We start from the raw sequence: 27,213 nt of genomic DNA, 5'->3' as shown, positions 1-27,213 counted from the left end.
CAAAAATGAATAAACAGCTGTTTTATTATTTTCTCTGAGGTAAAGTATTAGTATTAGCTAGCGATCCAAGATGGCGGGATCTTCTGCGGCTGCGCGTCACCGATCGTGCAGGGTCAACGATAGCATCTAGACAGCAAGACATGTTGCGGCGCACTGGATTATAAGGCGCATGGTCAGCTTTTGAAAAAATTGAAGGCTTTTAGGTGCGCCTTATAGTGCGGAAAATACGGTAGCTAATTAGTTGCAAAATCTTTCATAATTAGTCATGATTAATCACATTTTGTACTACTAATTTCTACAAAGCTTTTAACTTGTTTGGATGCCTATATAGAGCAAACACGAATGCAGGCATAGTATAATAAGCTGTTGTCTTACTATGAGTTGATCCAGCAATGCTTTTCTCCTCTGGGCGTTCGTCTCCTGGCTTTCCAACAGAGTTCAAGCAGAGTTAATTCTGTAAGGCGCTGCAAAACACAAGTTCAAGCTGTAAATCCTGCACAGTATTAGCTCGAGACAGTTCTGTTTACAACCCGTTACGAGTTACAAGCTTATAGACAGCAGACACCAGTGATTGAGGAGAGATGGGAGCGAAAGGATTATTACATTATTGTGAGTGTAATCAAATGGTAATTGGTCAGATTTAAAGAATGAGATGGAATAGAAATAGAGTGAGACTTTGGGAGAGGGTAAAAGTGAAGAAAAGATGAATTAACAGAGATGAAGCTGAGCACAGCAGACTGAAGGAGGGAAGGACTGAAAATGTGAGCAGAGTGGCAGGGAAAGACAGAAACACAAAGCAGGTCAATTCTCATTTGAAAGAGATTAAAAACTTTAATATAACAGATGGTCATTGATCACTTCATTTAAGTTGGTTTATTTCCATACCACTATAAGATTATGCATATATACCATATACATTTAATTAGGCACACCTGCACTATCCAATTTGATCCAATAGAAGACCCAGATCAAATAAAAAATGCAAACTAGAGGGAAGAAGGGAGGAATGGAGTGAGGGAGAGAGAGAGAGAGAGAGAGAGAGAGAGAGAGAGAGAGAGAGAGAGAGAGAGAGAGAGAGAGCAACAATTTGCCAAGGCATTTAAGACTGCTACGTTTCAAAAAGGCAAGCAAAACACGTGATTTCAGCATAGATATCTATACATAGATCATTCACTGAGTGGCTGCAGTGCTGAACAGGCAGTCTCGAGACGGTCTCTATGTTAAATCCCCAATTATAGGGGACCTTACTTCCTTAAGGTCAAAAAGGAGAACATACTTAAAAAAAATAAGTCTTCCCTCACTATCAGGCGGTTCAATTTTCACGGCCTTGCTGTTTTTAGTGCAATTTTGCATGCATTTTTTTTTTTACAGTAATGTACCTATTTTATAAAATTTATGAAAGTTTGAACATTGAGAATGTTTAAACAAGAGAGAAATGTGAGAAAATGTCAATTCCTCGATGAGAAACGTGTATAAACTGTGTGTTGAGGGGTTTTAAAGCCTTAAAACATTTAGAATAAATTTAAAACATAAAGCTAACTACTTCACGGATTTAATTTATTGCGGGTATTTTTTGGAACATAACCCCAGCGGAAAACGAGGGAACACTGTACATCAGACTTGCGGTGTATTTTCATCAACAATAAAGTTTTGCATGGTTTATAGATCATGTTTGTGTAACTAAATGTAAAAAAATATCAATACAAAGTTAAACTTCTTTTTGACTATTTATTTAGTTCACAGTACCATGTTTTTTTTTTTTTTGTTTTTTTTTTTTAAATCACTAAGGACACAGAGCCTTCGCTTTCGTTTTGCCGCACGTCATCCCTTTAGCTGAGTCACTAAAAATCTCTGTCTACTTTCACACCGCAATCTACACTTCTGTAGGACTAGTGATGCTTTACAGCATGGTAGACTTTACAAACTTCAGCAGCAGTTATCTGATTAACCAGAGACGATGATGGTACTCGAAAAACTGTCTTTGCCCTGACTGCTTACGTCCACATCACTAATATTAAAAAATGTCCGGAGTTTGGCATTTTTGCTCGCCCTGCCTTTTTATTTTTTTGTTTTGTTTTTTTTGCTTGCTAGGCTACAGTCAAAGAACACGGCAACGAAATGACATAGTCAGAGATTTGGTTACATTTGTTGAACCAATGATATACGAGATTTTTAACTCACTCTTGGCCAATCCCAGTTGACAGACGTGGGGTGGGGCGGGGCTTATATTGGATAACATAAATTCAACGCGGCTGAAAAGGTGGACAAACCAGCAGGACACATCACTGAAAATTAGTACTTAATCCGGATGTCTGGCCACCCTACCCAAGATGATACAATTGGTTGTATCATAGCCAATTTTCTGATGTTTATCACATCAAAATTGTTAAAGAATTCTTATTGGAGCCAAACACACTCCAAGGCTTGATCTAGCTTGGCTAGCTAATGTCTCCGCAGCTAGCTACTATTGATATGATTTCTGGGAGTTACTACACAAGTAGTATTCAGGCTAACCCATCCAGCATTCAGGATAAATTATGGAGTTACTTATTTGAATAGGTTTTCAAATCAGTGAATGTTGGGCTTTGTGTAAAACACTTTCAACAGCATATGGTGTAGCTAAAGCAACATGTCTCCATTTACTGTTTCGGTCAAATGTTATTTCTTTTCCAGGAAATTCATCATTTTTCCTCCCAGAAATACATCTTATTACTTTACGAATCCAGTCTAAATTAGTTCGTTGACGTCGGCACGATTAGTGAATCGATATTTTAGGATCAATTTCAGCCCCTCGTTTTTACATAGCGTTACTCTGTCAACACAATGTTATAATTCCAAATCGATGTCAGCTGAGCTGTGACCGATTAATTTACTACTATTAGTCACATCTGCTCTTTCTCTCACCTCTTTCCATCGCTTTTTTGTTTTTAATCCGTTTTTAATTCACAATATTTTCTCTGTACCATCATAAATTCTCTCGACCTTGTTTTATTCATCATACATCTCTTGTGCTTCTGCTCAGTTTTGGAGACGCCTCCCTCTCAACTACCTCCACACTGGAGCACATCCCGTCCTCTGCTGTGGCGCGCCCCCGGCCCCTCGTCCGACAACAGAGCCTCCAACAGCCCCTCACCCACCAGCCCCCTCCGGGTCCGAACGACCCCCCAGTCACCTCGCAGAGCCTGGGCCAATTGCACACGGGCCCGGGTGCTGGGGGCCACCGTGGGGGCCCACGAGGGGTCCGGGGGAGTACGGCTGGAGCCTCCCGGTACAGAGGCGGAGGGGCGGGCCGCTCCAGGTCGAATCCAGGAAGCTGGGACCACATGATGGAACAGATCCGCAACAGAGGGCTGGACGTCAAATCGTTCTTGTAAGTGCTGCTGTGACACCGCTTTGAAAAGCAGCTTCACATAAATGCCCCTTCCTCCACTAACCATGAATAGACACACATAAACATGCACATGGCTCTATGCTCCTGTAGTTCCTGCACATCATCTATCAGCGGTGTCTTGAGGCCAGTGACCTCCCTGCCTCTGTGAATCATCGTTCAAATAATGCTGGCCACATATACAGTCTATATGGAGGTGGCACGTTACTTTGTCCCTGAAACTCATGAATCCAAAACAACGCATCCGTTTTCGAGCCTGAGGAGGAGACACACAGTAGGTTTGAGTACCACTGTGGTCAGGAGGGTATAAATAACCAGATGCGGCAGTATAACCATGTGATTCCAGGTCTGCCATGCAACGGTGAGCCTCACCATTTCTTTTCGAATCAATAGAACTGCTGTCGTGGTAATGATTTCCGCGCCCTCCGGTTGGAGTGCACCTGTCGTTTCTGGTCATCTGTACAGATCCATTCCCCTTATTGATAGCCGCGTGCTGGTACTGTTTACAACTCCCCAGTGGGCCACTGGCTTTCAAGTGCTAACGTGTTTCCTGCCTGTCAATATTTCACCAACAAAATGCCTCCTGTTAAGCAAGGAATCAGAATTGTGAAAATAAGATGGTGAAATGGAAAATGATGGGGAAAACATTTTTATTAATGGCACAACCAATACAAAAATACTGTATATCGTCGCTGTCCTGTGAAAAACTTTTTTTTTTTCACTTTTGGGATGTCTGCCTTCAGTTTCATCCATCCATCCATCCATTTTCTGAACCGCTTGCTCCTCACAAGGGTCATGGGGGTGCTGCAGCCTATCCCAGACAGCTTCGGGCAGTAGGCGGGGTACACCCTGGACTGGTCGCCAGCCAATCGCAGGGCACACAGAGTAGAACAACCATCCACACACACAAGCACACCTAGGGACAATTCGGAGTGCCCAATTAACCTGCCATGCATGTCTTTGGAATGTGGGAGGAGTACCCGGAGAAGACCCACGCGGGCACGGGGAGATCATGCAAACTCCACCCAGGAAGGCCAGAACCTGGACTCGATCTTGTGTCCTTAGTACTGGGAGGCGGACATGTTAACCACCGTGCCGCCTCCTTCAGTTTCATTAAAAAAGAAAAAAAAGAAAAAAGACGAAAGAATGTACATAAGTGTTTTTCACAGGAAAGTGACAATATGATAATATCCAATTCAAACTTTCTGGAAATAGGTACGAGAAGGTCCTATTCTATTCTTACATGACTGTGCCTGCATTCACAAAGCAAAGTCCATAAATATGCATAGCATAAGTTAAGAGCAAAGATAGTGTTCAAGGCAACGAAATGCAAGTCAGCTTTATTTATGTATATAGCACATTTCATACACAAATTAACTCAAAGTACGTCACATAATTGAAAGTACAACATTTAACAGCATTTACAAAATAGTTAAATATATTAAAAATCAAAGTAAAGAAAAATAACAGTGCAAGAGCAAGATTTTGTAAAAAAAAAAAAAATAAATACTTTAGAAAATCTATCAGAGGTATGGGGAGGCATAGTTTTTAACGTGGATTTAAAATAATTTACCCTTGGGGCTGATTTCACGTCCGTCTAAAATGAGCAGAAATATTTCCAAAATTAGGAGTACTACCTACTGTATTTCTTAAATAAAACTACAGTCAGAATACTCATTAATCTTTAGTTTTGTGTCATTTGGGCTACTGTCCAACAGTTTGGTCCGGTGCATCAAAACACGACCTTGCAAAGCTTCAAATTACTCAAACTAGAGCAGCTCGCCTGACCCTCCGCTATTCGATTAGATGCTGTGTTGACAGCATGCATGTCAGGCTGTCTTGGATGGTGGATTAGACTGTGTAATCACTTGACCCCACCTATTCCCAGAACTCATGCGCTTAAAAGAACAGTCATGTAAAGAGCAGTTTCATATTGGAACCATCTTCCCCTACTTGTTTGGGTAAAACACTAAGCTTTAAAAACAAACTAAAAAAAATACAATATTTGAAAAAGAAATAATGAATGACGTATAATCTCGTATATAAATGGATTATGTGATTTCAACAATAAACTTCTGTTGGCAGCTTATTCCATTTGCATGCAGCATAACAGCTAAATGCTGCTTCACAATGTTTGCTTTGAATTCTGGGCTCTAAAAATGTCTCAGAGCCCTACTGTGTTTATATTCAATAAGCATTTATTTAATATATTCAAGACCCATGGACCTAAACCCAATGATTTACAGACCAGTAGCAGACTTTAAGGTGACTGTAAGTCAGTGTAAAGCTTTTTTGGACTGTAATACGTAATACGTTCTGGAACCCAAACGGCAGTGTTCTGAATGAACAGCAGCTCTTTTGAAGGAGTCCAATCTGAAGACCATTACAATAATCAAGTCTACTGGAGATAAAAGCATGGATGGATACAGTATGCTTTATACCCTACCGTCGACATACTCCGAATTTCAGTGAGCTCTTGACATTTCATCATTTTGAACAGGAATGAGTAATTTCAAATGGAATACATCCATTTATACCCAAATGTGAGCTGGCTCACTGGGCTTCTCTGAGAAATCAGGAATTAAACAAGCATAACGTCTTATCTACACCAAAATTAAATTCTTGTTCAAAATTAAAGTCTTTCATGCGCCAGGCCTTGAATATGATGTGTGGAATTTTTTGTCCGCAGTTTTTCATTGAACAACCAACCAACTTTCAGAGCATAACCTTCCTAATCTTGTCTTGAAATGTTTGTACAAGAAAGGCTGTGTGTGATGTGGAAATGTAGCAAGGGTAATATTTCAGGTTAAAGGTGTGTTGAGAATTGCATGTCTCAAAAGAATCGAGGCAAGAATTTGTCCTTGGCCAAGTGTGCTATTTACCACACTGTGTTGAAAAAAAAAAAAAAAAAAAAAAACCTTGGAAAGAGAAAGACTAAGGTGAATCGTACATGTGCTACCGTAGGTGTTTTGTTTTTCATATGAATTACCAAGGTTAGTGATGGATTCATGTGTATTTGCCATGGCCAAACATTGCACGAACTCAGAAATTCAGCAGTCCAGCATCATTCATGGGCTCATGCTTTGTATATATGAAGAATTAAAAAAAAAAAAAAAAGGAAAGAAAGAAAGAAAATCTTTCATTTTGGCTGTTTTCCTTCAGTAAACACAATTTTGATTGATTATATAGTGTCACTTTTATATTTACACAAGTGTTTCACTGCCAAGTGGTCTGATAAAAAAATTAATGGGTCCTTCCATGGCCATCTACCTTGATGTTAATATTGGCTCATTGGCAGAGATAGAAAGTAACGAAGTACAAATACTTTGTTACTGTACTTGAGTGGATTTTTTTTTTTTCTTTAGTACTTTTTACTTTCATGTGTATTTATTTTTTGGACTTCTTTTACTTTTTATCTGTTATATTTTAACATTAGTATCATATGTTTATGCAATACATTTTCAAAACAAGGTCATTACTTTTGTTTTTAAGTGTATGAAAATTATTATTTTTTTTTTTAAATAAAATACTTAAGCTGTAAGAAAAAGCAGCCGTCAATGTCTCCTGGCTCCGCCAGCTTGTGATTTGCTCTACCACATGACATGCAATTGGCTAGATTAGAACAACCCGTAAATATGAGGGCAATGTGCACCGCCATGATAATTTGATAAGAATGCTACAGACTGCCAGTCAACAATATGGAAGAAGGTTCAATCATGTCAGTGAGGAGTGGACCAGCAACATGAGCGAGCTATGATACTCAACACTGTCGACTTGACACAGGGCAAGTCACAGAGTCAACTGGCCGATGATTACCCATTTTTGCTCCATTAGCGAGGAAAGTAGGAGGAAACATCCGGTAAAATACTTTTTACTTCTACTCATCCAGTACATTTATTTCATAGCTTGTACTTTTCTTTCTTACTATTTATTATGGTCACTACAGTAGAGTAAAAAAAAGTATGTAGTCAGCCACCTATTGTGCAAGTTCTCCCACTTAAAATGATGACAGCTGTTTATAAAAATCCTGGAAATTAAAAAAATTATAGGATTTTTAAAGAATGTATTTGTAAATTATGGTGCAACAACGAGCAGAGCTGCTCTCAGAGGATGTGCACCCCCACTCCTCCAGATGGACAACACCATCCAAAGTGTATTGCGTTAGCTGCAGATGAATCAATCAACTGATGTAAGTGACAATCCTCAGCTTTTGGTGTATGTCCGCTTCTATCACAAGGAGACTAAAACATTTATAGAGGACCTTTTGGGAATCACAGCTTTGAACACACATACGAGAGGAAAGGACGCATATTTGGCCATGCATGAAATGCTAAAAGAGAAAGGAAACAATGGGAAAATTGTTGTATTAATAACTAGTGATGGGCCCCCTTCTTGAAGGATTTAATAATTGTATATATGCACAAAAAATAAATTAATGAAAGAAATATATGAACAATAGACTAGAAATAAGTTGAATTATTTAAGAAATTGAAGTTTTGTCAATTCATTGACATGTTTACAATTGGGGGGAACAAAAACGGAAAATGAAATTATTGCGGTTGGGTGTTTTTCATAACCGGACTCCGTTCAATTGGGCTGATCGGGTTAGTGGACCTCTTGCCAATTGTCACGTTTGGGGGGGTGTCGGGGGCAGGACCCAAATGCAGGGGGCAACAAAAATAAGGCAAGGCAGGGATGCAAGTAAAAAGGGGGTTTAATTAACAAAAAAAATAAAAAAGGGTAAACAAGGTACTATGGCAAAATAAAAATGAACAAGGTCAAAAACAAACTATAGCAACGAAAACACAAGGGAAACAAGGCATGGCATGGATAAGATGGGATGACTAAACAGCAACAGCAACAATGACTCAACCAGAACTGAACGAAAGCAGGGTAACTAAATACACATGGTAATGAGAAAACAACAGACACCTGGGCAAGATACAAGAGGCTTGGGGAGCTGATTGGTCAACACACAGGGAAGGGAAGACACACTCAGGTGGACGTGGTTAGACATAACGGGACAAGGGAAGAGACAAAGAATACATGACAAATAACCAAAAACACCAAAAGAAAACAAAATCCCACCCCCACAGAACCAAAACATGACACCAATTTAGTTGGGGACCCCTGTACTAAAATGGATGACATTTTCTCTATAATTACAGTTAGTTTCAGTTAGTCTTCGTTTTTTTTTTAAAAACACATTTTCAATTTTATTTTATTTCGTTAGTTTTTGTTATCTAAAATAACCTTTGCGTAAACAAAGCATAAAATTTGCTGGAGAAGCTTTATCAAACTCATTGTCTTGATCATTACACACACAACAGACCTGTTTTTAGAGAACCATGATTTTATGTGACATACTCGCCCTGTGTTCTCAAAAAGATGTCTTTAATGTTTCCACAGGTACGAACGTGCATTTTTGCTTTCTAAAATCCTCTTGTAATGTTAACAAGGTGCCAAAATGACAGTTTTCATTTGTTATTCAGAAAGAAACTGGTGTAACAGCTCTTTAATCTGCTGGATTAACGCTCCTTTCACTGCCGTGACCTTGGATGGGTTAAGCCGTGTAGGAAATGGATGGGTGAATAATACATGTGATATGACAGAATATGAAATTTAATTATACGACAAATGTAATTTTTCTCTGTAATTATAGAAAATTATAACCATTGGACAATTTACAAACACTTATACTGTATTTAAGTAAACTTGTCTTGCTCTTGTTTACAGCAACAGAATACTGCCCCTTCACAAATAAACAAGCTATGTGTCATCGAAGTGGTTACAAAATTCTGACAGTGTATAGCACTGTGTGACTGGGAAAAAGGTCAGCTCAATCATTTCAGAGGTGTTAACAATGAGAAAAAAAAGAGAAAACACTCATATATTAGAAAGAGCTCACTTTAATGCCACTTCCGAACTCGGTTTTAATCAGTCATTTTTTAGCTAGTCATATAACGCTTAAACTCTTAAACATAAGCTGCTTAATGTCACAAAACTGCAATAGAACATCACCGAAATATATGTGGACATCTCATCATCAACATTCTGTCACTCTCGTTCTGCACCCTGAATTGATATTGGGTGTGTCTGTATGTTGGTTTGTGTGACGTCTGTCCAGTGAGGGGAAGATGGTTGTTCTGTCTCTGGCAATTGGACTGGCCGAGCAAGATGACTTCGCTAACCTCCCTGACCTACAAGAAGCGCCAGCAAGCAAAGAAAATGAAACCACACCAGAGAAGAGGTAAATGGAACCTAATTAGAAAGTCATTCAGTGGGCCTAAAGACTTGCTGAGGTGGCCGTGTGTCATAAAAGACTGAATGAGGCCATGCCATAATTGATATTCATTCAGCTCAGGGAGCTACTCTTGTGATGAAACTACCTGAGGTACCTTCCACAAATTGGCCTTTCATGTCCTCAGACAAAGCCCATTATGCATTTATTTGACATTGCTTTCATCTGTTAGGTTTTTACTCAGTCATTATTTGGCTTGCGTCATTAGTCCCACTTCTCATTTCCTAATTATCAACCTGGATCAATAACCCTTGGACGAATTGACTCCACACGCTTCCCCTCCGTACGAGAGCTCGAGTACAGCGGCAACAAAACAAATACCCGTAATGGATGATTCAACATTTGTCCAACAATTAGCGGTAACTCACAAGCCACCAAACAAAACTGACCCAAATCATATACAGAAAAAAAGATACATCATTACATGAATGACCAATTAATTGAAATGGAATTAAACGGCAGAATAGTGTTTGGGAATCACTGTTGGCCTTATTGGGCTTTTTAGCAACGTTCATTCCAAAGGAAGGGTGAGGAGAAGAATACTGTGTGCACTTCAAGTTGTCTGAAGTAAGTGAGTTCGAAATCAAAGCAGTAATCATCAACAACAGCATGATCAGTTGTTATTAGGGATGTAACCATATCCAAACATCACAATACGATATTATCACAATATGAAGGTCACGATACGATAATTATCACGATATTGGGATAATTATTGGTTGCCAATAATTACAGATTGGCTGGCAACCAGTCCAGGGTGTTCCCCGCCCTCTTCCCAAAGCCAGCTGAGATAGGCGCCAGCACCCCCTGCGACCCTTGTGAGGAATAAGCAGTCAAGAAAATGGATGGATGGATATTGTGGGCGGATTGGCGATATTTAAAAAAGATCGCAATATTGTAAAAAAAAAAAAAAAAGAGATCATACTAAAAAAAACACACAATATTGTGCTTTTGTACATAACAGCAATACATATAAACCACCTACAATCTCTAACAATATTGAGGCACTTACTTACTAATGCAAGCACACATTGATAGCTTCACAAGCAAATTAGGTTCCCCTTCATCTGACAATTAGCATAGATTTGAAACAAAGAAGGCCAAAACATCCCTCATGAAAGTTAGATCGCACTAATAAACTAGGCATTAGGGGGTGCTAGAACTGCACAAATGGAAATCAACCTGACTTTTAACCGATGTGTTCCTTATAAATATTGTGAACATGACGACGACGATATTGTGCCAGTTTTAATATCACGGTATTGCACTTATCGTTACATCCCTAGTTGTTATCAAAGTCAGAAATAAAACTGTTTTGACGGACACAAAAGTCAAGGTCGTAGAGAGACTTTCTCAGAGCCCAAATCTCAGTTCTACCAAGAATAGGGAGCTCAAGTTTGAGGTCCATAATGGAAGCCAAAAGCAATTGAGATCATCTTGAGCGATTTACTCTCAACAATGAGGTTGTATTGAGTTTTTTGTGTGTGTTTTTTTAAGATTAATCTGACTATATCCTACAGGAGATTTGCCAAAGCACCATAATAAAGGCTAAACTTGACTATTCATTTTGCTCTTCGAATTGTATGCTCTTTTCTTGTTTTGATTCAGAAAATCAGTAAGAAGGGTAATTTTGCCTAAAGGCAGATGTTTGCCTTGGTTCTGCAAGCAAACTATAAACACTTATTGTCCATGTTATTGAAATGCTCACCCCGGGTTTTCACTGGATGCGGTTGCGGTGCGGTTGCAGTGCGGTCCGGCGACGCAAGCAATTAGATTCCATTCATTCGAATGGTGCAGTTTCCACCGCTTGCGGGTGCGTTGCGTGTTGACTGCGGAAGGCTTGCGGCGTGCCGCAAGCCTTCCGCAAGGATAGCCTATTTTCTATTTTTGCCGGACGCCGCATGCGGTAGGCCTCCGGCAAATGGCAAGCTAGCACAAAACACATCGAGCGGGACAGGAAGACCGACGCAGTTTCAAAATAAATTTCCGGTTACCTTTCAGAATAAAACACTCGCCAGCTCCTATTTCGCAAGTTTTTCATCAAAACGTGACGTGGGCGTCGCCGCCGGGCCATGTGCTCATTCACGGTTTAGACACCAGCGAACATGGACGAGGAGAGGTTTATATTGGAGGTGGAAAACCACAAAATAATATATGACACGGCACATCCTTTTTATAAGGACTGTAATGTATTGTGAGTTTGATGTTCGCGATTGCTTGTTGTGCCCGTCTCGCTTGCCGTACTGAGCGGCAGCCGGACGCGGAAGACAGAAATAAAGAGTGGACCCGCACTGACCCGACTCTCGTTATTAATATACTTTACAAGGACAACCAAAAAAAGGATGCTGCATGGAATCTCATATCTTTCTGCTTCTCTGTTGAGCAGACTTTCTGTATGTTTGTCGTTGTGAAATGCCACATGATCGCGCGCGCGCGGTCCCGCGAGACACGTTGGGAAGTGGGCGGCGACGGAGCTGCCGGACCGCAGCTGTGCGGAGCCGGTGTGGATTGACAAAAAAATTGACCCGTCCGGAGCACGCAGTCAAGACGCACCGCACCGCAACCGCACCGCAACCGCAACCAGTGAAAACCCGGGGTCAGGATTTTATTTGTTTTCTTAAAGAGGGTTATGAGTTTGCCCTGAACGGAAAAGTGTTTTTCTTGTTTTTATGTTTTACTATTAGCAGTTTGTCATGCAATGGACACATGACTTAATGAAGATCAACATCAAATAGCAAATAGCGTATTTCCACTGCAGCCCAGCACCGCGCTGGTCGGCTCGCTGGCGGGCCAACCCAGCTCAACCCACGCACGCACTGCGTTTCCACCTCCAATGTTCATCAATGTTCATGCGTGCTGTTGAGTCGCACCGGGAGTGACGTCATGCAGCCGACAAATTCGCCCTTCGGAGTATCCAGCCTTCTGAATTTGGACACAACCCACAGAAGCCATTGAGGACGACTGCCCGGTATCGGTTTCTCGTTGTTATTTGTGGCGCTTCTTCAGAGCTCGCAACGGAAGGAGGATCGCCGCCGCGAACAAAAGGACGATATTTTATCGTCGGAAAGCCCTCGAGGCTATACACGCTGATAGCAATGGGAGTGAAGAAGATGACAAACACACAAAATAAAAACTTGTCGAAAAGGACGCGGCTGGTAAGCCCATTGATGACATTACAGGACCGACCGCTCAATCAACTGCGGTGGTGTTTTATGTCATGTCCTGGACTCGCTCTGGCCCGGGTAGGTGAGAGGGCCACGTTCCACTTCCGACACGGTCAGCTGTAATGAAAATGTTCGCTAACACCGTGCTGGCTTCGCACGGTGCGGTGCTGGGCTGCAGTGGAAAAACACTAAAAGGGAAGTTTAGCTGACAAATGTTGATCACATCCCTGCATGACAGCAAGAATAAGACAAGTTATTGCTCCCTGAAGGCAGTATTTTTTTTTTTGCTAGTCTGAGTGGACTTTCATTCCATCTACTAGAAATTACTCTAAACTCTTCAGTAGTGCACGCCGGTATGTTACTCGTATTAGGTCCATTCCCGATGAAAGGCAAACATTTCTCCGTGGTATCAGAGACTATAGCTAGGTAGGTTAATGCCTGTTTTTATATCTTCAAACGGACAAGGGTCATTGAGAGGGGGAGCACCATCTCCTTTCTTGTTCTCTCCTCATTGTCTTTCCCTTTCATTGTCTGAAGGTCTGTCAAGTAGCAAACTCTAATCACAGGCCGCCAAGAAACCTCTAGCTCGAGGGGTTGTGTGGGCCAAGTCGTCAAGTGTCTTTCCGCGAGTAATAACAGTTCTCCATCATCATCACTGCCCTCTTTCTCATCTCTTAGTCTCTGTACCAGCTTAGCTGCTTCTTACTGTCTGATACAATGGCTGTCTACTGGAGCCCAGTAGACAGACTGAAAACAATCGCTCCCCATATATATATATATATATATATATATATATATATATATATTAGGGGTGTGAATTGCCTTGTGCCTGACGATTCAATTCGTATCACGATTCATAGGTCACGATTCGATTCGATACCGATTAATCCCAATACAAATTTGTAAATCGATTGTTGCGATTTTTTTACTCAAATTTAGAAAATACTCTTCAGTAAACTTGTACATGTACACTGTAAGATTTGTATGAAAATGTATTATTTATTTATCTGAAACTTCAGTCTTATAACTGTGAGCCACTGTATTTAACAAACGTGTTGTAATCTGTTTCATGTTTGAACAGCTTTGAAATAAAATGTTAAGGCTTAATGCTCCATTAATGTAAGATTCTTCCATGCTTAAGCTTTGTATCCTCACCCTAAGTAAGACGTTTTGTTGAATATTTTTTCATCAAAAATGGATGTTTAAAAATCGATTCGGCTGCCTATTGAATCAATTCGAGAATTGCGAGCTGTAGTATCGCGATATATTGCCGAATCGATTTTTAACACCCCTAATATATATATATATATATATATATGTTTTGTTTTGTTTGTTTTTTTACCAGCTCCATTGATATATATTAGTCCTGGCCCATTTCTTCTTCGCTATCTTCAGCCAAACCTTTATGGGCATCCGTTATTATGTACACACGCACGCACACCTACACACACGTGCACGCACACAAACTCACGCAGTATATTCCAACAACCCCGCAATAAATCCTCCTTATGTGGGGAATATAAAGTTGCATTTTTATTGAAATGGTTTGAGAGTGGTGCAGATTTATGTTAATGATCAATTTGGAGGCTGTAATTTGAAGTACTCTTAATCTGCACCAAAAGATCGTGAGGTGTTGCATTGACAGAATATTATTTTATATTTTGTGAGTAATGTGAATGTAGGATTTGGCCCAATGGTCCGCATCTGAGGCAAATGAGTCTATTCATCATGTGTTTTCACGAATACCATCTACTGAAAACGGAATTTGAATGTTGAGACACCAATGTTGTCCAAACATCTGCATCACAGACAGCTGCAAAACTGATTAATAACTGTCATTTACAAGACAGGCTCATACCAAAAAGTATATGTTTAATACCCTGAATGGACTGTCGGTCGACGTGCTACCGGCAAGCAGCACTGACAATCCATTCATATGTAAGTCCGTGTGCGCTGTTGAATCTACCAATCAATCAATAAGTACACCCATGTGGAATTCCAAAGATTTTGACTTACAATGACAAGAGTTGTTTAGATTCAAATCATATTAGTAGATAGATGATCCTTTTCAGTACTTCCATGCAGCAGTCTTTATTAAAAGTTCAGTTTGTGCCACATCTGAAATTGACTGAAAAAATATATCCAATACTAAGCCAGCCTTGGCAGCTGACTTCAGTGATCAAATCTGATCTTTTCTCACCCTCCTTTTCACAACCAATCTTCTTCTAACTTTCATGAATTCTTCAATTTCTTTCTGCAACCAAATGGCTCAATGTGGTTAAGGTGTGATTTTGTAAACAGCAGCTGATGTAGCTATCTTCTACTGATTGCATATCACAGAACAGTATTGCAGCTATGATTACCATTCATTAGGTTGCCAAAGGACACATTTATACGTTGTCAGTGCAATCGCCAGACAAAATGTTTTTCTTTCTTATTTGTAAAGTCTTTGTTGCATGTGCAAAAGTCACTTTGGGTTACTGTGTTTGAGTGACTCAACCTAAACCGATTGAAGTCCTGTGCAGGACTGGACACAATCAAACACCTGCAGATAACTGTGATGGGAGCTCTGACGCTGTTTGACTTATTATCAGCACAGAAAGCCGCTGTTGCACGGCGGAGCTGAATCTTAATGATCTGAGAGATCCACCACGTCGAGAATACAACCGGGAAATAAATATGAGTACATTTCAAAGAGTGCACTGGCCCTGCAATTTCCAAGCTCAACTCGCCATTTGTAAAAGCAGTCAAACGTGCCCATCAAATAGTTAGCATTTCAAATAAGCATAGAATTGTGTGTTTGCGTGGGCTGCTAAATATTATTGCAATACATATGAAGATTTTTACATTCTTATTTTTGGATTTACTACAGTATTTTTATGCATGTAGTTCTATACAATGAAGTCTGAAGCTCTGTCCTGTTTTGTATTTACTGTTCTATAGCCCCCAGTAGTTTTTCTCCATCTCAGAAGGTGCTCGGGGTGGCCATTTTGCCTCTTGATGTTGACTGAAAATGACATCACAGTTGCTCAGGGCTCAGGTAATGACCAATTAAAGCTACGCTTTGTAACAATTTGCCCCTAAATATCTTTACAATAGCCTTTTTATTTCACTATTTATGATGACTGAAGTATTTATATTTAGTAGATTAACTTCTTCGTTGTTCATCATTTGAACTCCTGCAAGCCTCTGACCAATACTTTTTAGACAGAATTTGGGTTTTAATTTCCCACCTTCTATCTGTGGATGTAAAATCATGTGCGCATTTGTTTATGTGAAGAAGGGAAAATACAGTTTCATTTTTTGGCCACAGGTGGCAGTAGCGGTTTGAAATTCAATTTTCTGCATTCAGTAGTTTTAAGGCTTAGCTTGCAAATGTCACATGGCCAAACTCAGAAAATTGGTCGTTACCTGAGCATCACTGAGATTTATTTATTTTTTAAATGGGGTGGATTTTGCTTCTTAATTCAAATTACACAAACACAATATTAATCAGAATGCCATGCTTAGACTAGTGAGGGCGTATAGAACATATTATTGCCAAGAAAATTTGGGGATTGATTGTCTAACAGTTGACAGAAATGGATCCAATAAACACAAAATAATGGATTGTAGAGGACACATCCGCCTAAACCAGGGGTCTGCAACCTGCGGCTCTGGAGCCACATGTGGCTCTTTATTCCCTCTCCTGTGGCTCCCTGTGGATCTCTAAATAAATAACTAAATAAATAAATAAATAAAAACAAATAAATAAAAACAAATAAATAAATATTTTTACATAGTTAGTTGTATTTTTTTAAGATAAAATATTCTTCAAATGAATTAATGATTTACATTTTTAAAAAAAAGTAATTAAATATTCCAAAAATGTCAGACCAAATTTTTAAGTTGTCAGAAAAAGATGAATAAAGTTTTTTAAAAAATAATCTAAAAATGTCCAAAAAGTGACCATAAAATATCCAAACAGGAAGATGAAAAGCAGAAATTTATCATAAAATGCCCATGAAATTGCAAAAAAAAAAAAAAAAAAAGTCAGAGAATTGAATAAGAAAGGCAGAAAAGAAAATGTTCAAAAAGTAACCTAAAATGTCCAAAAAAATACAAATACAAAAATAAATAAATAAAGGCAGAAAATTACAATAAAATAATTTTGGAATTACCAGAAAAAAAAGAAAAAGAAAAAAATAATAATAAATCAGAATTTTTTTTATTTTCTTTTTTAAATCCAGAAAGGAAAATGTTCAAAAAGTAACTATGAAATGTCCAAAAACAAAAGAGGAAATCCCTAAAATAGTAAGTGTCCACAAAATTGCCAAAAATGTCAGAAAAATTCTGGGGAAAAAAGGCAGAAAAAAAGAGAGAGAGAGAGAGAGAGAGAGAGAGAGAGAGAGAGAGCAACAATTTGCCAAGGCATTTAAGATTGCTACGTTTCAAAAAGGCAAGCAAAACACGTGATTTCAGTATAGATAGGGGCAGAAAATGATCAGTCTGAAAATGAATGGCGGAAAAAAATTCCAAAAACGGAAAAGGAAAGGTTGAAGAAAATGAATGTCGAAGTGTTGGATGCTGCATACTTTTGTGATGTGGTGCAGCTCTAATTAGCTCGTGGACCCTCAGTACTACTTTACTAACACTAACACAATGTTTCTTTCATCACAGTCTTCAAATGTTTTGCGGCTCCATACAGAATTTTGGTTATTTACTTGGCCTAAAATGGCTAACCCGAAACAGATAGTAAAAAGGGAACCGTCTCTCAAAAAAAGATATAGCTACTAAATAAAATAGTGATCACATTGCTCTTTGATATTAACAACCAATTGTTGCACAAAATACAGCAAAAGATAAATCTGTATAGGGATACAATCACAAACCGTGTCCTGGAATGTCATAAAAAGTGCTGATGTAGAAGTAAGCGGTTGGTGGCCTCAGTGGAAATCATGTTCGCCGGTAGCAGCTGAGTTGCAAGTGTGTATTATCAATCAGGCAGGGAGGTTGTTTCCTCCCTTTATCAGCGAGCATATCCAACTCTGAGCCAGCAATCACAGTGAGTCGAGCCTGGTAACGACGCTCCAGGCTGGCCACTGGCCTGAGAGGAGAGATGATTGTCAGGAGAAAAAGAAAAAAGTGATGTAGGTCAGCAGTAAATGTTCATTGGCGTCGTTAAAATAAAATGTTACAACTACATTTGGATCTCCTCCATTGGTTCCTCATTTGTGACTGAGTGGGAGAAGGTTTTAGATCATCAAAAGATACAACAAAGTGATAGCAAGAAACGCCTTTCCTTCCGCTGAATAAATAAGTACAAATGGATAGAAAACATAAACAACCACATCTGTTCAAATAACTTTCGATGACTCCATTACTTGTATTGGCTTGCGAATTGAGGTGGCTGCGACCGGATGATTTGTTGCCTTTTGTGGGGAGCGCTGAGTGGCCTGACATGGGAGCATAGGCCTCATCCATCATAGGACATGGAAGTGTTATTGCGCTTCATGGTCTCCCACAGCCAGTAGATGATTAACATGACCTATGTACGTATGTTTATGGAGATGCACTTTGCAACAAGGTACTTTATGGAACCTTCATCATTCCTCCTGACCGACAACTTGCCATTCTGCTGATGGCTGAGTTTGAGATTTTTTTTTCTTTTACAAACATGATCAAATTTATTCTTCACATGCAGTATTTTTGATAGTCATCTACAATCTACATGACAATTGTGTCATATTCTTCTAGTGGTTCTTTGCGTAATAACACAACCCCTTGAACATGTAGGAATAATAACTTTACTTTCAGGGAATTGCAAATAGTGACGACTGACCTTTCAGTGTGCATGCATGTGACTTACAAAAAGTGCATGTTAGGTTGAGTGTTCTAAATTGTCCATAGGTGTGAATGTGAGCCAATTCTGTGATTGACAGGCGACCAAGCCATGTTTTCAAAGTCAGCTGGGATAGGCTCCAGCTTCTTTGTGACTCTGAACCTGATAAGGGATACAGAAAATGAATGAACGAGTTACGCTCTCCAGAGCAGTGACCTTTTCTCTTATGTGAAAGCAGATTATGTATCAAGTAAAGTGGCTTTTTCTTGGACCTCCTCCAAGCTGTTTATTAAATAGGTTCAACATTTACCAACACTAAGACCATACTGGCATTGTCATTGTCATTGCAGTGCAATAAATACATTTTAAGATCTCATCTTAAAGTGACAGTGTGTAATCTTTAGTGCCATCTAGTGGTGAACTAAGAATTCATTCATTTAAAAAACACTATTGACTTCAATAATGTGAAAAAAAAGTATGTTCTCTAACATCAACATACATTTTTTTAATATAATCATAGGTCTTGTAATCGCTAATTATAACATGGCTTGAGTCTCACCTTCCAAGAGGCTGACATGTTTTGCCGCCATCTTCCTGCTACGGATGCCTGAAGGTCAACTTTGCAAACGTAGTTAGCCCTGGTGGTGTTTGCATCTGGTGTCGGAGCCAATTGGTCCACCACCGCTTGCTGGGGGCTGCAGGTGGTCATCGCTGAGTCCCGTGATTCGGGCTCCCGCCGCTTGTCACCTTCTGCTTTGCCCTAGCAAGCTTTTATTATCTTTTTTTATTTGACTAGCTTCTCCCGCTAGCCACTCCCGCCGATGGCTCCGACTAACTCCCGCTAGCTACTCTCGTCAGCTGCTCCGACTCACCCCGGGTTTTCACCGGATGCGGTTGCGTTGCGTGTCGACTGCGGAAGGCCTGCGGCGTGCCGCAAGCCTTCCGCAAGGATAGACCTATTTTCTATTTTTGCCGGACGCCGCAGCGGTAGGCCTCCGGCAAATGGCAAGCTAGCACAAAACACATCGAGCGGGACAGGAAGACCGAGGCAGTTTCAAAATAAATTTCCGGTTACCTTTCAGAATAAAACACTCGCCAGCTCCTATTTCGCAAGTTTTTCAGCAAAACGTGACGTGGGCGTCGCCGGGCCATGTGCTCATTCACGGTTTAGACACCAGCGAACATGGACGAGGAGAGGTTTATATTGGAGGTGGAAAACCACAAAATAATATATGACACGGCACATCCTTTTTATAAGGACTGTAATGTATTGTGAGTTTGATGTTCGCGATTGCTTGTTGTGCCCGTCTCGCTTGCCGTACTGAGCGGCAGCCGGACGGGGAAGACAGAAATAAAGAGTGGACCCGCACTGACCCGACTCTCGTTATTAATATACTTTACAAGGACAACCAAAAAAAGGATGCTGCATGGAATCTCATAGCAGAAGAAGAAGAAAAGGTTAAATCAAAAGAAGTCTACCTCTCTTTCTGCTTCTCTGTTGAGCAGACTTTCTGTATGTTTGTCGTTGTGAAATGCCACATGATCGCGAGCGCGCGGTCCCGCGAGACACGTTGGGAAGTGGGCGGCGACGGAGCTGCCGGACCGCAGCTGTGCGGAGCCGGTGTGGATTGACAAAAAAATTGACCCGTCCGGAGCACGCAGTCAAGACGCACCGCACCGCAACCGCACCGCAACCGCATCCGGTGAAAACCCGGGGTCAATCCAGCTCGCCGGGCTTCCCCCTAGCTGCCAAGTCGCCGTCGCTGGCCGAATTACTCGTTTGCTGGCGCAAAATAAGAATTGGTGGTAGGCTTGAATGGTAATTTTCTGAAAAAAAAATAATAATAATTCTGATGTGGTTATTTTGTTGTTTGCATCAAAACCTTTCTTAGATTAGAATTGTGGATGCATTTTTAAAAATTATTAAATTATTTGAAATGATGTGAATCGCATACATTTTGCATATACACATGTATTTTATGAATATTTAAAATGACGTTTTTGTCAAACATCTAGCTAGGAATTGCATGGTCCTCTGTGAGCCCAAAGTAGCACTGATGAAAAATTGTGTCTCCAAATCTCCAGCATTAAAGTTGCCCTTCCCTGTCTTAAATAATTAGTAATTTACTTTAGTCATGAACATACTCACATACAAGGAAAAAAAACCTTTTTGTTGTTCTTGTTAATATTGTTATAATCTTGTCTAGGATGTCATATTTCGAGTATCTTTTGATCCGTTCTCTTGGTCTGCCCTTTTGTTAGTTAGCCTTTCTTTTTTATATTCATCCATCTTCGTATTCATATTCCTCCCTTTCCTGGGGATGGTGATGCTTGTGATGGGATGCTCTCACAGCACAACTCTTCTGTCAGCGTAGATAACTGTCACTTTTGCCAGAGTGATGAATCGGCCCTCTTGCTGCACATCTTCAAAAGAAAATAGTATTCCTGCATGGACAGTTTCCATGCATGAATTTACAGTTTGTTTGCAAAAACGATTGCTTGAGTATTTTGCAACATTGCATGCACTTTAAAGCAGGGTTACAATAGTTTTGGACTTTTCTTTATTGTTAGTTTTGTATTCTGTTTAAATGTAGTTACTTTTAATCCAGGTTTAGTAGTTATATTGTTTTAGTAGGCTATTGGGTTTTTTGTTGTTTTCTTTTTTAACATATGGAGAATTTGTTGAGTGCAAGATGATAAAAAGAGGTCACTATTTATTGTGTAATAAAGTAAAGTACATTACAATTCTCAAACATCTGTTTGACCTTCTTTCTTTTGTTTGGACTTATAGCAATATGGAAATAAATACATTTAAAATGAACCCTAAAGCTCATGTATGATATTAATTGAAAAAGACAAAAGCGAGGAACTTTTTTTCTATAATTATAGTTAGCTTTAGTAAATTTTTTCAACATAAACAGTTAGTTTTCACTTTTTTAAAAGCGTTGTCATTTTTATTTTATTTCATTATTATTTTTTTAAACTTTAGTTTTAGGTGCAAAGACCTTTGGAGGGTCATGTGCTCAACGTTGGAAACATTCAAGTTTTTTACAATTATCGTAGAAACATAAATATAACTAAAAATGATCATTTGTGGCCACTCTGCACAACTTGTAGCTCGCTTCTGAACAGTGGGGTCAGCAAATTGAGAGCACCTTTTATGAAATTGGTAAGGTAGAGGTAAAGGCTGGGGGCAGAAATACGGTCGTAAGATTGAATTTCCTTTCAAGCTGGGAATAAAATACAAAGACTTCCTGCAAACCCTGCCAGGAAGACATTAAGACACATCTGAATTATTTTTCGTTATGACCCCGAGTAAGAAAATATTTCGTGACCCCCCCCCCCCCCCCCCCAACTCTCCGCCACGACTATAAACAGTATCATTTGGCTATAAAAATGTTGGAAATACACCTCTGCAGATGAGCTAATACACCTTCCACTCCCTGACAATGCAGAGCCGTAGCTGTGAGTTATTGTGGATTTTGTGTTGTAAATAAAAGTTCTAAATATTGTACATGCACAACTGAAAGACATTGATAAAAAATGTTTAAAAGAAAATTATATATATATATATATATATATATATATATATATATATATATATATATATATATATATATATATATATATATATATATATATATATATGGTTGTCAAGTACACTGAAATCACATTTAAATTTAGGCCCATATATTCATTATGACAAACAAATTACTCATTTGTGACATTACCTCTTCATTCATTCAATCTGTATACATACTTAAGATCCAGCTATTGTTGACTCATGGCTTTTGGGCATTTATGAATCAGCATGAACTAGGCATGGCCAAAGTGGAGTCGTGGTGCATGCAAAAGGTCAGCAGGAGTTCACATGTGGGTATATGTAGTTTGAAGAGAATGTTACAAACATTTTGTTGGAGACTTCTCCGTGAATTTGTGATATTTTGATTATTATTTGGATTTTCCTGCCCTCCTTTAATGCTATGGTTGCCATGGTTACTCCAACCCTGTGTAAAATGCATGATGGTAGTGAGTACAACCTTAAGTTGGTGCGCACATTTCAGTAGTCATGGTTACGACAACCTCCAAGGATGAATTATATAACTACAGTCCCCCACAAGATAGTCACAAGCAAGCAAGGGCCAACACACAGCTGTAGATGTGTCGTCCTGTTTGAAGCACGACACAGCTTCATTCGTTGAGATGAAATATTAAATAAGGTGAACGTTTTTACTGAATGTAGACAACTTCATCAATTTGATAAAAGCAGTTATGAAATATGTATGGTAATTAAATGTGACGGCACAATAGTTGTTTGTAATTTCAGTAGTTTTTCTCTCTCTGTCGGGTGGCGTCAAAATGAGTATTTTCTGCTAGTCCCACAGAATGAGTAGCCTCCATGCCTATATGGATTTTTCCACATCAATAAACATGCTTGTCCTTTGCACACCATACAAAATTAGAATGAATGCCAAAATGTGTTTTATTACTATCTGTGTCAGTTTGGAGGACATGACATCTACTACCGGAATTATTAAAGGTTGTCATGCCTCAAAATTCTTCGCCATTTTGTGACTTAATTGTTCAAATGTGATTACGGTGCTTCAGTTTCTATAATGAGTCCTCATTATAAACGTAGATGTGTAATGAGGCCCCTGGACGTATAAACGTTTCCGGCAACACTAACAGAAATCCTTAAAAAAAATACATCAATGGCCTGATTTGGGATTTCGACTTTTTTGTTGTTGTTACTTTTACTGCATATTTTGAGGTTCTGACAAAACCACTGTGTGCTCATCCCTAAATCAGTCTTTTTCACTCCAAGTACAAATAAACTCCACTAGAACAATCAATTGAGATGACATCATTATTATTTCAGTATTCATGCTTGACATTTCATGAGATTTTTCAATTAAGTTTAGAAATGCTGGTCGATTACAGCATATAGTTTTGAGCAGGGTTGCTTTCTTGACAGCATGTGCCCATCAGATCGGGATTATGAAAAAACACAAAATGCACCTCTCCTCTAAAACTACACTAAAAAAAAAATCTGTGTGTGTGTGTTTATGTAAGCTTGATTGTCCGTGTGGTCTCTGGTGTACGTGCTGGGTGCTGATTTAATGAGATTTAGTGACTTCTCATTGATCTTTGCACTCCTACAAGTAGGAAATTATTGACTCTTGGGCTAGAGATCCAGTTGACGGGCATATATTATGTCTTCGATGGCCTCTGGTGAATGGTTCTTCCATCCCATTCCTTAGGCTAAAGTAAAACTGCATTGACAAGAAACGGGTGTTTTAATGTTGGGGGATGCTTGTAGCACTTTATCTTATCTACTACGAGGGACGTTTGATACAAATTTTTGTCAGACCGATACCTGTGCGAGTAATCACCAATAGTGTTGTTTTCTTGTATTCCCCATCTGCATGCATCTCAAGGAAGTGATCCTTTAATTTTGCTATATGGCTAGTTGTGCAGGACTGGAATTGCACACATCCCACTTGTGGCGTGTTTGGTTCAAGAAATGCTGGGAACTAATATAACTTCATGGAAAGGGCATAATACGTAAACTACAATGACAATAATAATCATAGTTTATGTTTTAATTAAATGTCAGGTTTGACATCTATTAAACACGACACAAAAAGGAGAGGAGGCACTCAGTTCAGGGCTCGTGAGGAGAGAGGAGTGGAACTGACTAATACAATTCACTTCTGCACTCTCTGAAGATTCCTCTCCTCACCCTCTCTTTTTATTTGGTTTTCCACGCCGCTGGTTACATGGGTGTTCCAACCCTAAAAATGCAAATGCAGGGCATATTTGGAACACAGTGTACTTGTTTGTCTATGTGTTGTGCATGTGAGTGGAAGATTGCTGAGTACGTGTGGTCAAGTTTGCAATCATTTCTTAACAGAAAACAGGCGGCCTCAGCAGACTGGCTCGAACCATTCTGCTGCGTTAGATATTGTGGTTCTTCAGCTTTTGATTCATCTTCAAATAGCCAGGCTACGTGAATGTGAGTGGGAACAGAGCAAAGCATTCTTCATTGCAAGCATGAGCAGTTCTTCATTGCAGCAAATTTATAACTTATTATTTACAAATTTTCCTACAATTAATTCATCTCTGAAATTCTTAACTTGCAGCTAATCACTTAATTTAACGAATAGGGTTTTTTTTGGTCAGGATTGTCTTTTGTTAGTTGCTCAGGTTTTTTGTATTTGTATTCTTCATCATCAGAATTATTTTAAAACTTGCTGTGAGTGGCAACTGACACCCAATTATTAGTACACTAAAAGGTCGAGCATATAACAATGGACATGTTAGATTGTTTGGCTTTAGCAGTGTTCTCCCCTGTATTCATCCTTCCGAACCCAGATTTTTGTAACCTCACAACTCAAGCCAGATTGATAATTGTGATTCACTAAAGGGAGTTCTTCGTATTATCAATCTGGGACTCCGTTTGGGGAAGGAGGGACTTGCTGTACAACACTTCGACCTGATTGGGCAATGCGGCATCCTTGCACGTTTGACCAATCAAGGCAACGGATGAAAATGTCGTCTTCCCTCTTGTCTTAAAAGGTGGGGGGGGGAGCACTAATGAACATCTTTGAGTAATTCTGCAAGAACAGAATTGCAGCGTCCATTCGTCTATTAAGTTTGTTTGTTAGTCCCCCACAACCCCCACCGCCATCGCCGCTTATTGGTTTCGTCCCGCCGTAAACAACGCCTGAATGGTCCGACCTAAAAAAAATCTGCTGCAAACGTATAAGCTAGAGCGGTACAAAACGTATTCTCTGGAGTTTTTGAAATGTGAACTCACAAATACCGCTAGAATTCAGCTTGCTGGCAAAGTTAAGATTTTTGTATCAACTTTATTATTGTTTCCCAACAGGAACGCCTATTTTTTTGGGGGGGTTTATCTGCGATTAGTCCCCGCAGTATTGAAAAATACCTCTGAAACTATTGCTAAGATACCACCCCCACATACTGGAGACAGTCAATGGACCAGTGTGACAGCCAGCTGGTATATTTGTGTATTGGACACGTGTCTCGTTTTGAATTCACTCTGTGCTTCATTGTAGCTGCTCTGACCTGCAGATCACAGTGAAGAAACACAGCGTGACAAATCAATTGTTTCTCCTCTACACTGGGTCAGCATCGTCTCCTCTGTGTTTTTCTCTTATTCGCTTGCACTCTCTTTTACTTGTCTCCTTGTGGTACAACCCCGTCCATCTAGCACCATTGCCGTTTCGCTTTCTCCGATATTTCTTGCCTAATATAACACGGCAGTTTGCTTCCTTTTTTCCATTGTATGACTTTTCAGCTTGACCAAACTTGGCCTATTTTGTTCCCTTGCCTTTCATGCTGACTCCTTAAATTTCTTTCTCTGTTAGGTGTGTATTGTGATTTACTGACTGTGTCTTTGGCACGCTGTAATTAATTATATTAATCTTACAGGTTTTTGAGTTTCCGTTTAGAATTATGTGACCACAACTCCAACTGTATTTCTCAGATGTGTGTTAATATTAGGGGTGTCAGGCAATGAACTAATTTGCTCCCAAAAACGTATAAATACGTTCTATTTTAAATGTATTAAGTGTCCCAAAGACGTATTTATTCGTGTGTTTTTTTGTTTTTTTTATGCTACAGCCTACAGAATACTTTGATGCAGCCTCACAACTGCAGAGAACAGATAAAATAAATAGTAGTAATTACAAAAATGGCCAGCAGGTGGTAGCCGAGTATAATAGATCAACCTGGGCCATGATGAAAACAAGCTGTTTGCCCACAATTCTAAGCAGATTTGTGAATAATGATGAAACTTAGCTATATTCTAATGCTCATTGCTGCAAAACAGAAACAGATAGAAATATACTTTTATTTTCCTGATGAAAGAGGAGACAGTAATCTTTCTTTTGGTAGGTTCCATGGTTTTATAGCAATAGAACACAATATTCTGTGGGCCTTGCAAAATCAGTCATAATCCAGTAAAACAGCTGGGAGCAAAGGGCGTTGCTTCAGTGAAAATGTCTTGAGTGTGAATTAAAAGTGAGTTAAAAAGTTTCATCGTAATTAATCACAACTTCAATAGTTAACTCACGATTAATCGCAAATTTTATATCTGTTCTAAATGTACAATAAAATATTTTTCTACTCTAACATAAAAGTGGGGAAATTGTTAAACTAATAGAAACATGGTTGTTGCATCTTTAAGTTATTGATAGAGTAATTTCATAATTCATAAAACTGAGTTAAAATTAATGACGTACTGTACCGTAAAAAACAAGTGTGATATTGATTTGTGTTGAGGTCATCTGCCTCCTTGAGTACTAATAAGAGGTATGGGCCCTGAAAGAAACATAGGTGTCTTTCTTTCATATTTATTGTGATGCATATGTAGCCTATTTGCTTTTTTTTCTATCAAAGCAATGCAATAAATAAGGCCTAATCCTCAACTGCTATTTACCAAATACTTGAGTCAGACTAGTTGAATAGAAAGAGCTGTGGGGAGCTCACCAGTCAGTCCATTCACTCTGAC

At 39.3% G+C, this 27,213-nt stretch overlaps 1 protein-coding gene across 3 annotated transcripts in view; it reads left to right on the top strand.

The window, feature by feature from the left end:
- Positions 1-27,213, top strand: part of syt7b (synaptotagmin VIIb) — a 120,105-nt gene that overhangs the window by 73,174 nt on the left and 19,718 nt on the right. For all 3 annotated transcript variants that reach the window (XM_077519048.1, XM_077519050.1, XM_077519049.1), the window contains 2 exons: positions 3,023-3,370; positions 9,516-9,638. In XM_077519048.1, coding sequence (XP_077375174.1) covers positions 3,023-3,370; positions 9,516-9,638 — 471 coding nt within the window. The remainder of the gene's footprint in view (positions 1-3,022; positions 3,371-9,515; positions 9,639-27,213) is intronic.

Source organism: Festucalex cinctus, chromosome 4, assembly GCF_051991245.1.
Source record: "Festucalex cinctus isolate MCC-2025b chromosome 4, RoL_Fcin_1.0, whole genome shotgun sequence".
Taxonomy (NCBI): Eukaryota; Metazoa; Chordata; class Actinopteri; order Syngnathiformes; family Syngnathidae; genus Festucalex; species Festucalex cinctus.
Note: the sequence above shows the minus strand (reverse complement) of the source record. Positions and strands in the feature narration are given on the sequence as shown.